Raw genomic sequence first — 12367 nt, forward strand, 5'->3', positions numbered from 1 at the left:
GGGTACAGAACTTGTTTACACCTTTTATTGGTTTATTTATTTAAAAAACAACAACAACTAAATATGACACAACCAAGCAAAGTACATCCTGAACCAGGGACTTTTAAATCTGTCCAAACTGAACTGTGTCTCGTGTGTTTTGGGTTTTCATTTTGAAATAGAAAAAAAAACAAGAAAACAAAGAAACAAGCACGCCCGGAACAAAAAGAACACAACAGAATTCATATCAAAAGATCCGAAAAGGAGAAACGGATTGAAATCCGTATCCGTTTCCAGGCTGGATCTTCCTGTTGTTCTCCGGGATGTGCATTCAGAAGTTGTGGAAAGCGATGACTTGACACAGAATTGTGCATTTGTGTGAGAGTGTGAAACAGAGTGAAAGTGAGATTGTCTGTATGTATGAGTGTACAGGTACTTAGTGTGTGCAATGGGCGAGTGTGTCAGTGTGTGAGGTGTGAATGCTTTTGTGAAAGTATGAATGGCACATATGTGTACATGTGAGTGAGGTGGGTGTTTAGTTGTGTGCGAGTGAAAGTACATGAGAGTATGAAAGAGAGTGTATGTGTGACGCAGTGTGTACATGTGTGAGTGTGAAGGTTTGTGTGCATAAGCATGAAAGAGAGTATGAGAGATTGTGTGAGTGGCGAGTGTGAAAGAGAGTGTTTACATGTGTGTACATAACTGTAAAAAAGAGTGAGAGATAGTGCGCATGTGTGTGCTTGAATGTAAAAGTTTGTGCATGTGTGAAAGATAGTGTGGGTGTGCATAAGTGTGAAAGAGTGTGTGAGAGATCGTGAGTGTGTACGTAAGTGTAAAAGAATGTGTGACAGTGTGTGTACGTATGTGTGAGAGTGTGTATGTATGTGAATGCCGAGTGTGAAAGTGAGTTTGTGAATAAAAATGTTAGTGTCAAGATGCACAAATACCTGTTCAAAAGTTCCAGAGAGAAGGAAAAACAAAGAGACATATTATCCCCCCCCCTCAGTTCCTCACAATTCCTGATCGAATCCAGGATTTTGTTTTCCAGGACTGATATATACGGGAGTTGGGGGCATTTCAAGTCTTGGAGTGATTATCCCTCGCCTCCAATCGCCCAGCAATCCTCCGTGTCCTGCTTTCCCTGCAAGGCCCGGGGAGTACTGTTTCCTGGACCTCCTTGATAAATCCCACAAGGCACGTGCTGTCCGCTCAGAAACCTGGGGGGACCCGTCCATCCTCTGTCTTCTCCGCTCTGTCTCTTGTTCCGTCCTGTTTCAGTTCCTTCCTGATCTCGCCCGCCCTCTTGGGCTACGCGGCACCGCGCCTTGTCCCCCAGCGTCTCTCTGTCCAGCTGCCAGACTGCCAATGCAGTGCCCTTCCAGGGGGCGGGGTCGGGGAGAGGGGCGGAGCTACAGTGGGCGTGGCGCCGAGTGGGCGGGGCAAGGGCGGTTCCACTCTTCCCTTCACACACAGGTCGTTTCTTTCCTCTACAGCAGCACCACACGCAACAACAACAAAAAATAACAACAGGCGGGAGAATCGACCCCCCCCCCCCCAGGCGACGGCTTTGTCACAAATACCCCAAAAACTGACAGGTGGGAAAGACTGGTGAGAGAGTGGGGTGGGTAATAACACCCTACCCTCCCCAACACCACCACCGCCGCCGCCGATGTTAAAAGGAGAAGCCGCCCTTAACACAGTGTACGGTTCGGCCGCCAAAAAAAGAGGAACAGACATGTATATATATACTCTTATACTCTACAATAGTGTCGATCACATCAAGACGTTTTAAAGCAAATCGAAAGGCGTAGAGGGAGGGCCGCGGTCTACTGTCCCGTTTCTTATATGTGCGAGTTTTAAAAAAAGCCCCACCTTGGGGGTGCGGGGGGTGGGGAGGGTCTGTCGACGCTCTGACTGACGAAGGCGCCCCTAACAAAGGGGAGGGGACAGGTGGGGAGGCGGGGCCAATGGGCGGGGCTCCGCCCTCATACTTTGTAATAAATATTGGCGGGGCTCTGGGGCGGCATCTCCTGCACGATGTAGACGGGGTGCCCGTAGTCCCCGCTGACCTTCTCGTAGTGGGGGCAGAAGGCGCTGTCGGAAGTCCGCAGCGGGATGATGATGTCGCTGGGCTCCGAGCCGTTGTTGTTGCCCCCGCCGCCCCGCTTGGGGCTGGTGAGGGTGGAGAGGGACAGCGGCGGGTGGTGGGTGTCCGAGTGCTTGGCCTGCCGGCGCCGGTAGCACACCACGGCGATCACCACGGCCACCAGCAGCAGGAAGGCCGAGCCCCCGCCTGCCCCGGCGATGATGGGGATGTTGGAGGTGGACAGGGGGCCGTTCTCGCCCCTGCCCGCCGCCCCTCCCGCTGCTCCTCGGCCTCCTGCGTGGGTGGTGTTGCCGGAGGAACCTAGAGCAAGGGAAGGAGACGGACGGGGAAGGAGGAGAGGGATTGGAGGAGGGACGAGGAGAGAAGGAATGGGGTAGAGAGAGATAGATTGGTCGTTAGTGCTGACGAGCACAAGCCCGCACCAGGGCATAGCAGACACAACACATTAGGAAAAAGACCCAACATCCATGTATGTACAGAAGTGTGGAGAATGGGCATTACTGTGTATGTGTGTGTGTGCCTGTAGCCTGGCCCCCAGGCTGTGTGTGGCTGTGTGTGAGAGTGTGTGTCGGTGTGAGGACTCTCAGCCCCATTCCTGCCCCTGGGCTGCGAGTGTGTTTGAGTCGTGCTCAGTGACAGCGCTGTGTCACTGTGCCAGCCAGGAGAGAGGCAGGCTGGGATACTTCTCTGTAAACAAGGTCACCCCGAATCAGGAGACAGCAGAGCGCCGAGCATTTTACTGGAGGAGCAGCGGAGTCACCCTACCACCCCGGCACCACCCCACTCCCCCTTCTCCTCGACTGTTCAGACTGCCCCCCCCGACTCGAGCACGAACCCCCGGCCTGCGAGTCTCGAGCTGCTCAGCCTGCACTGCGCCGGACACATTAGCTTGAGACCTGGAGACACTGCGGTCAGCCATTGGCGAGATAAACTGAGAGAGAGGGAGAGAGAGGGAGTGTGAGAGAGAGGAGAGGTGTGAAGACAAATGGCAGAGAGACAAGGAACAAGACACAGAGAGGAGCAAGGTGCGAATGGGAGAGAGGGAGAGGGAGAGAAACACAGGAACAGACAGGGAGAGGAGAGAGGTGCGAATGGGAGAGGAGGAGGGAGAGGAAGAGAAGTGCAGACAGAGGGAGAAGGGGGGGTGGAAGGGAGAGGCAGGCGCCGAGACAGGAGGAGTGGAAATGAGAGAGAGAGAGACAGGAGGGCTGAGAATGAGGGAACAGGAAGAAGGAGGATGGAGGACATGAAGAAAGAAAGGGAAGGGCCTGAAAGAGACAGACCCGGGCCCAACTTCACACCTCCGCTGCCATCCTTCAGGTGTTGCCCTGGTGGTCTCCCAGCAACAGCATCAGCACCCGCAGCCAGCAGCCCACATTGTGATGCTAATTTGACCTTCTCCGTGCCGCCGGTGCGCACTCCAGACGCTACCTGGCTCCTCACTGCCATACATCACGCCCGACACCAAGGGGCCCCTGCCTCGCCCCCGGTCCCACCCTCCTCCTCTCTGTCTCTCGCTCACTGGTCTTTTTTTCCCCTCCTCTTTTCTCCAAACGTTTCTATTTCGGGCTAGGCTGGCAGGCTCCGGGAACAGGAGAGGGAATGACGAGACGGAGAGAGAGGAAGCAGTGCGGGGGGGGGGGAGGAGGGCATTCATCAAACATGACATCCGGAAATGAAGAAGGGGGGGAAGGGTCATGGGCACAACCCTAAAATTAACCGAGCGTCACCCTGTAACCAACCCCACGCCTAACTGATTCTCAAACCCTTCTCCTGTTGCTAATCTCAATCAACTTTCACCTGAAATCTACCCATTACCCCAATTCCACCTTCACCAGACACCTAAATGTCATCGCCACCCCACCCCCCCAGACCGAACCCCAGAACCGGCCCCAGACTGCACCCCTGTATCCTCAGGTTTTCCAAGCCGGAGCTCGAGATGCTCCTGTCCTCTCTGGACCCTGCTGGTGCTTGCTTCTCCGTGGACGAGCTAGGAAGCAGCATCCTTATTTTCTCGGCACGGGGACCTCTCCTCACCCCCCCCTTAACCGTCTCCAGCTCGCCCGCCTCCCTCCCTCTCTTCCTCCACACTCTCGTTTCTATTCTATTCAGGGCACACTAATAACCTGGCTCTCCTCCCCTCGGTGCATTCCTAATTAAGGCCTACATCCTTCTCTCTACATACAGAGGCACACCTGGGGGACCCCAGGCAGCGCTCGAAAATCATCCATTCACTGTAACAAACCCTGCAGCCGCCACCCCCCCGCAGTCTGGGCCAGCACCGCCGGCGAAACCCGGCCCGTGGTCACCCTGGTACCGCCTGGAGTCTCTACATCGGACACTCCAGTCGCTACAAAGAGGTCCATCGGGCGACAACAACACTGGCGACCCTTGATCTTTGGCCCTGGAGTGCCAGCCTGACCTCTCCCTGCTCTAACGGGCTGCACCCGGGTTCGGAAAGACTAATCAGAGATTTGAGTGTGAAAGGGCGGCTCTCTTGCTGGAGTCAGTGTCTCATTTCTGTCTCCTTCCCCAGTGGAGGAGCAAGATGCGCGCAGACCGCATTCTTTTTCTTTGTCAGGGAGTTTAAAAAACGTCTGATCCTTGGGGATCCTTGCAGAGCCACTCAGGTGGCGAACGCTGTCACTCAGAGATGTGCCTCTACAATATGCCATCGTCTCCAGTCAGGCTCTGTGCAGAGTCACAGGGTGAGTGATCTGACAGGGGGTGTCAGAGGAGGGGGTGCGCAGTCCTCACTCTCCAGTCAGGCTCTGTGCAGAGTCACAGGGTGAGTGATCTGACAGGGGGTGTCAGAGGAGGGGGTGCGCAGTCCTCACTCTCCTGTCGGGCTCTGTGCAGAGTCACAGGGTAAGTGATCTGACAGGGGGTGTCAGAGGAGGGTGTGCTCAGTCCTCACTCTCCTGTCAGGCTCTGTGCAGAGTCCCAGGGTGAGTGATCTGACAGGGGGTGTCAGAGGAGGGTGTGCAGAGTCCTCACTCTCCTGTCAGGCTCTGTGCAGAGTCACAGGGTGAGAGATCTGACAGGGGGTGTCAGCGGAGGGTGTGCTCAGTCCTCACTCTCCTGTCGGGCTCTGTGCCGAGTCACAGGGTGAGTGACCTGACAAGGGCACTTGCACAGTCCTCAAATTCAAGCTCAATTTGTTCTCACTCTGTCCTTGCAGAACAGGTTTGCACAACAGCTGGCGATTTCAAATTGTGAGCGAGACACAGAATAACAAACTGCTGCTGCCAGAAACAGACTCTTTAGAATGACAGGCAGTGCTCTCGCCTCACAGATCCTGGGTCCTGAGCCTGATTCCACCCTGGGCTGCCTGACTATGTGGAGCTTGCATGTTGTACCTGTGACCACGCGGGGTGTCCCCAGGTGCTCCGATAGCCTCCCGCCTCCCAGAGACACTCTGGATCGGTTAGTTATCGTCCCAGAATCGGTCCCGTTTGTGAGCATGCCCAGTCTAGGGTTTCGTCCTGCGTGACAGTCCAGGACTGGACTTTCACCAGGAATAAGTGGCTTGCTGGTAATGGATGAAGGAAGTTTTCCCGAGCGTCTCCTTTCCTCCTACAGTGGGTCCACTGGGGACAGAACTGAGTTCTTACAGAACTGTTGCGCTGGAAGATCTCCTAACAGCTGATTCCGAGCTACCGCCTGGTAGACAGGTACCAATTAAATGACACAGTTAGGATATTTCCACTGCTCCCTAGGGTGAGTATGGGACACCTTGGCTTGTTACTTTCCCCCAGGAATTGGGTGGTTTCTGTTACAGTCATTTCATTTCTCTGGAGGGGGTTGTTTCCTTAAATACAATACTTTCCCAGCAAGAACGGGACAGTGTCTCATCCTGACTTCGGCACTGTTGATCATGAGGGGAGAGCAGAGACAGATAGGTCCTAATGAATTGGCCAGAGGGGACTGGGGTGGGGGGGGGTGGGGGCTGGAGCTACACCAGCCTACGTTTGAGATGCCTGGGATATCGCCTTGGCAACAGGCCCAGGCAGCCATTAGAGTGGTCAAAGACATGAAAAATGGCTAAATAAAGAATAAAGAAAGACGCCAAACAATACCTACAATCAGAACAACCTCTCCCAGGACCAGGAGGAGGGAACAGAAGAAAAAAGCAGGAAGAAGAAAAAACAAATGAGGATAATAAGTCATTTAAATGGCAGCTGAAAGCACCTTCTCGTTCCCTCTCTCTCCTTCTCTTCCTCACTGGCTGGTGGATGGTGTTACTCACACTCACAGGTCTGTCTCAGCGGAGTGCAGGAGAGCGGGAGAGTGATGGAGGAAGAGGGAAGAGAGTGGGAGAAGATGGAGAGAGAGAGAAGAGAGAGCTCTCTCACAACATAGTCCCCCGTCCTCCATTTCTTCCTCTCTCATTCCCCCTCTTTCTCCTGTCTCATTCCCTCTCTCTCCTCTCACAACACAATCCCTTTCTCCTCCGTTTCTCCCTCTCTCATTCCCCACCCTCTCCTGTCAGTGCAATCCCTCTCTCCTTCCTCTCTCATTCTTCCTCGCTCTCATGTCTCCCAACACAATCCCTCTCTCCTGTTTCTCCTTCTTTCTCGTCTCACAATGCAATCCCTCTCTTTCCCCCTCTCTCTCTCATGTCTCCCAACACAATCCCTCTCTTTCCTTCTCTCTCCTGTCTCACAATGCAATCCCCTCTCTCTCTCCTGTCTCACAATGCAATCCCCCTCTCTCTCTTTCCCCTCTCTCTCTCCTGTCTCACAATGCAATCCCCCTCTCTCTCTTTGCCCTCTCTCTCTCCTGTCTCACAATGCAATCCCCCTCTCTCTCTTTCCCCCTCTCTCCTGTCTCACAATGCAATCCCCCTCTCTCTCATTCCCCCTCTCTCTCGCTCCCCTTGCTGCTTATCTAAGCAAGAGAAAGCCCATCACAGCGTACAGTGCACCGTTCAGCTCAGCATGACTGCACTCCGAGGACAGATTCAAACTGAGGAAGACTGGGGGCGGGCCTGGTGCGGCTCTCCTGTCGAGCATTAAAACTGCATTACGACTCACTCTGCCTGACCATTAGTGTCTGCTAGCAAACTTTGTCTTACTTTAATACACTTTGGAGCTCTGTCTCTTTTCAAAGCTGCAATTAACTGTTATTAAGCATTATGCATTTACTTTTATTATTGTTATTACTTTTAGTTTTACTGTGTCCTGCAGGGTTGGAGCTGAGCACTGCTCTGTGTAACTGTGTGTGTCAGGGCTGCACTGAGCACTGCTCTGTGTAACTGTGTGTGTCAGAGCTGCACTGAGCACTGCTCTGTGTAACTGTGTGTGTCAGAGTTGTACTGAGCACTGCTCTGTGTAACTGTGTGTGTCAGAGCTGTACTGAGCACTGCTCTGTGTAACTGTGTGTGTCAGAGCTGTACTGAGCACTGCTCTGTGTAACTGTGTGTGTCAGAGCTGCACTGAGCACTGCTCTGTGTAACTGTGTGTGTCAGAGCTGTACTGAGCACTGCACTGTGTAACTGTGTGTGTCAGAGCTGCACTGAGCACTGCGCTGTGTAACTGTGTGTCAGAGCTGGACTGAGCACTGCTCTGTGTAACTGTGTGTGTCAGAGCTGGACTGAGCACTGCGCTGTGTAACTGTGTGTGTCAGAGCTGGACTGAGCACTGCGCTGTGTAACTGTGTGTCAGAGCTGTACTGAGCACTGCGCTGTGTAACTGTGTGTCAGAGCTGGACTGAGCACTGCTCTGTGTAACTGTGTGTGTCAGAGCTGCACTGAGCACTGCTCTGTGTAACTGTGTGTGTCAGAGCTGTACTTTTCAATTTCAAATGTACAATTTCCAAAAATTCTACATGATTAATTTGCTTGAGTGAGAGCTTAGCTGGAACACAGTCCAGCAGATACCAGGACAAGCAGGGGCAGAGAACGGCTGATGAGCGCGTGTGTGATGCAACGGGTCATACCTGGGGGGCTGTCCTGCCCGTTGGCCCAGTTAGGACGGCCAGGGTTCTGGTCCAAACCAGTTTTAGAGGGCTTAGACCCAGAGCTGTGGGGATCTGGGAGGGAGACACAGAGGGAGAGTAAGGTAAATAATCCTGCATTTCTTTTTCTGTAAACCTGTGGAAGCGCTCGTTCTGTTTGGCGATGGAGGAGAGTGAGCCTCGCACGTCACTGATTTCCCAAACCCCTAGACCCTGGCTCGAACCCGTAACCTGTAGACTGTGGAGCTCTCCCTTCCCCCCTCCCTCCACCTGCTGGGATCTCCAAAGCCCTCGCCATCTGGGTCTGGCAGAACTGCACGGAACTGCAGGCTGGGTGTTCAGAGACAGGTACACTAGCAAGGAGAACTGGGGGACAGGTTTATAGACACGGCCGTCCTGCTCGCTTATTCCCCTGTTCCTTCAGTCTTTCATCTCTCTTTTCTGGGTCGTTGGGGAGGAGATAATTTATCTGTTTATTCGCACAGGGAGTGTTCTCCTCTTTCCCTGTAACAGCGAGTGTGAATCTTAATAAGGAACTGGGTAACTGATGAGCTGGGAGACAGAGAGGGGGAGAGAGTGAAGGAATAATAGAGGCTGAGGGAATGAGAGGGTGAGGGTGTGAGGGGATGAGAGAGGATGAAGGAATGAGAGAGAGAGGTGAGGGGATGAGAGAGAGAGAGGGTGAAGGGATGAGAGAGAGGGTATTTGCTTTGGCAACACTGATTGTACCCATTGGTCATGCTAATAATGCACCTTGAATTGAAAATTGGGTGAGGGGATTAGAGAGAGAGAGGAAGAGATCAAGAGAGAGAGTTAAAGACTGAGAGCAGGGTCAGAGAGATTGGAGAGGGTAAACAAAAGAGATCTGGAATATTAGAGCCATTTCTCAAACCCAGCACACCAAACTAACTGCATCTCGCTGTCTCATTGATGAACACAAAGTGTTGCATTACTGCTGGCCATAGACACGCACTGGCTCATACTGACGGACAAGACACACCGAAACACACACAGAGAGACGCACAAGACACACCGAAACACACACAGAGAGACGCACAAGACACACCGAAACACGCAAAGAGAGAGACGCACAAGACACACGGAAACACACAAAGAGAGAGACGTACAAGACACACAGAAACACACGCAGAGAGACGGACAAGACACACAGATACACACACACAGAGACACGTAAGACATACAGATACACAGAGAGAGACGTAAGACACACTCAGAGACACAGGTACACAAGCACACAGAGAAACAGACCCCGGAGGGTCACTCTTTCCACTCACTTTGTCCCACTTTGAGGACCACCTTCATGCCCCGGGTCAAGCAGGAGCCCCCCTTCATGTTCTCCAGGCCCTGCCGTGTCCCGTTCGAGGTGGCTGCACAGAAACACACGCAGAAACACAGTCAGACATTCCGCCTCAGCCTGAGACACAGCACAGAGCAGCACTGCTGGAGCAGGAGAGAGGAGGGAGGAGACGAGGACAGAGGACAGAGGACAGAGGAGATGAAGGGAGAGAGGAAATACTGTAGGAGGGGGAGAGAGGAGAGTGGAGATGAAGGGAGAGAAGAGAGAAGAGGGGGGAGAGGAGAGAGGAAATGAAGGAGAGAAGACAAAGGGAGAGGAGAGGGGTGAGAGAAGAGATGGGGGAATAGGAGAGAGGAGGGGGGGAGGAACAGACATGAAGAGAGGAGATGGGGTGAGAGGGGAGAGGAGAGGGGTGAGAGGAGACAGGAGATGAAGGGAGAGGAGATAGGAGAAGAGAATTCTATACGTGATAAACACATTCAAAGGAGGCATTCAGGCGATTTACAGAGAGATTTTCCAGTAATTAGCATCTGCTGACATTTACACAGTGTGTTTTTATGCTGTTTTCAAGGTGACACAAATCGCAGGGAAGGACAAACAAACAGACCCGCCGGCGGAGGGAGGAGGCCCGGGTGCGAGCCTGCAGCAGGGGCCAGGGCGCCAGGGGCCGCAAGGAGGGGAGCCAGAGCCCCCAAAACCCGCCCCCCCCGGCCTTGTCCGAGCCCGAACACCTACTCCTCCAGACCTACTGTCCCACAGCACACGCGTGTTGTTCCTGTTGCTCATGTCTGTAGTGCTCTGTGTACACTGTGTGCTGGTGTCTTCCCGAGAGATCCAGTGTGCACGCAGACACGGCAGTAAACCCTCTGCTCTTCCTGTGTGTAAGAGTGAGAAATCTCCAGGGAAGGTTTCTCCCTCCTGCTCCGGGCGACGGAGTCGTTTCTCAAACACCTACACCCCCCCCGACGACTGCGCCACCACCCAAAATAACACAGCGCCTCGCAAAAATAAAACTCCCAGCCACAGACGTGTCTGTCACACCTCTCCCCCTCCTGCCTCTTCCGGACGACCCAGTTTCGAGCAAGAGGGAGCGCGCGCGCGTGTGTGTGTGTGTGTTTTCTAGGGAGAGATGGGGCCTGGCTCATCCTGCTCCACGCGCTGAGGAAGAGGAGCACGCAGCACTCTTCCTCCTCGCTGCCTCCTGTGCCTTTTCAAACACGCTCCTCTCGCCTTTCTCTCCTCTCCCTCACTCTGTCTCCCATCTCTTCCCTATTCGCCTCCCCCTACTCCACTCTCTCCCATCTCTTCCCTGCTCCTCTCCCTCACTCCTCCACTCTCCCATCTCTTCCCTGCTCCTCTCCCTCACTCCCATCTCTTCCCCGCTCCTCTCCCTCACTCCCCCACTCTCTCCCATCTCTTCCCTGCTCCTCTCCCTCACTCCTCCACTCTCCCATCTCTTCCCAGCTCCTCTCTCACTCTCCCATCTCTTCCCCGCTCCTCTCCCTCACTCCCATCTCTTCCCCGCTCCTCTCCCTCACTCCCCCACTCTCTCCCATCTCTTCCCTGCTCCTCTCCCTCACTCCTCCACTCTCTCCCATCTCTTCCCGCTCCTCTCCCTCACTCCTCCACTCTCTCCCATCTCTTCCCTGCTCCTCTCCCTCACTCCTCCACTCTCTCCCATCTCTTCCCTGCTCCTCTCCCTCACTCCTCCACTCTCTCCCATCTCTTCCCTGCTCCTCTCCCTCACTCCTCCACTCTCTCCCATCTCTTCCCTTCTCCTCTCCCTCACTCCTCCACTCTCTCCCATCTCTTCCCTGCTCCTCTCCCTCACTCCTCCACTCTCTCCCATCTCTTCCCTGCTCCTCTCTCTCTCCCCTTCTCCCTTGTTGTCCTCTAAATCTGTTCCAACAGAAAACCCAAACTACACTCACCTGTGTGCTGAAGCATATGCAATTATGGCTTTCTTGTTGTCAGCTGTAATGACCATACAGCAGCCTGGGCCAACAGTTAGTGCCCTAGACCCCGTACCAGGGAGTCACGGGTTCAAGACACTGCTGTTGTCTCACTGATGGAGATGCTGTACCTGTGACTGCTAGCTGATGGGTTAATAAGAAAAGGACTGCACTGTCCATTACAGGTAGGTCTGACACTACAGGTAGGCTGTTTTTATGTGCACTTTACGTTATTTACAGAGAACATGAAATATTTTTTGCAGATGCTGGAGGAGAGAAAAGCTCTAGACAAGTTGGGGTTATAATTGCGTTCTTGGTTGTGCTTTTCCATCACAAACATGAGGGACTGTAACACCCTGAGGCAGTGGGAAGGAGTCTGACCTCTGACCTCTAACAGTTTCCGGAGAGTCTAGGGAAGAAGTGCACAAGGGAATGAAATATGTGTGACACCAAGCTGAGGATGGCTATGCTATTCCACTGTAAAACTAAAGTCAATACAGAGAGCCAGTCAGGGAGATGCTTCTTTACACTGGGAGTGGCGGGGGTCTGGAACAAAGCCAGAGCCCAGTAATCCCTCGATCAACAGGCCGCTGGGGCATCTAAACCAATGTTCGGTGTTCTGAGCGGCAGCGTCTCTGGATCTATGAGCGTCCATCGTCGTGGGGAGAGAAAGGAGGAGAGAGGGGGAGAGAGAAGGACAGAGTGGAAAGAGTGGAGGATGGAAATGAGGAGCTCAGGAGTCAGAGAGAACGTGAGAGACAGGAGGTGTGCGGAGTTAAGGCAGTGAGACAATGATATACTTAGAAACTGGCGGCTGCAGGCAGGAGCTTAAAGTAGCAGAAACAAATGAATGTGACTGTTGTGATTACCTCTAATATTTCTTTCTGTCTTAATTTTTTAGCCCGTGTTTTTTTATTATTATTGTTCCTTGCCGGAGCAGAGACGCTCTGAAGGAATGCTGGGAGACTCCCGACAAGATGCGAGCAATGTGATTGGTCCTGACAAGCTGTTACCGAGGTGATTGAGTCGGGAGACAATGGGAGCTGATGGCGG

General features: G+C 53.4%; 1 protein-coding gene across 1 annotated transcript in view; it reads right to left on the minus strand.

Annotated features, from left to right (window-relative positions):
• Positions 1-11: 11 nt before the first annotated feature.
• The window catches only part of efnb3b (ephrin-B3b), a 69536-nt gene continuing 57180 nt past the window's right edge, over positions 12-12367 (minus strand). The window contains exons 3-5 of the mRNA XM_006627386.3: positions 9340-9432; positions 8027-8119; positions 12-2386 (exon numbers count right to left, since the gene is read on the minus strand). Coding sequence (XP_006627449.1) covers positions 1965-2386; positions 8027-8119; positions 9340-9432 — 608 coding nt within the window. The 3' untranslated portion in view covers positions 12-1964. The remainder of the gene's footprint in view (positions 2387-8026; positions 8120-9339; positions 9433-12367) is intronic.

The sequence above is a fragment of the Lepisosteus oculatus genome, chromosome 3 (assembly GCF_040954835.1).
Source record: "Lepisosteus oculatus isolate fLepOcu1 chromosome 3, fLepOcu1.hap2, whole genome shotgun sequence".
NCBI classification, from domain to species: Eukaryota; Metazoa; Chordata; class Actinopteri; order Semionotiformes; family Lepisosteidae; genus Lepisosteus; species Lepisosteus oculatus.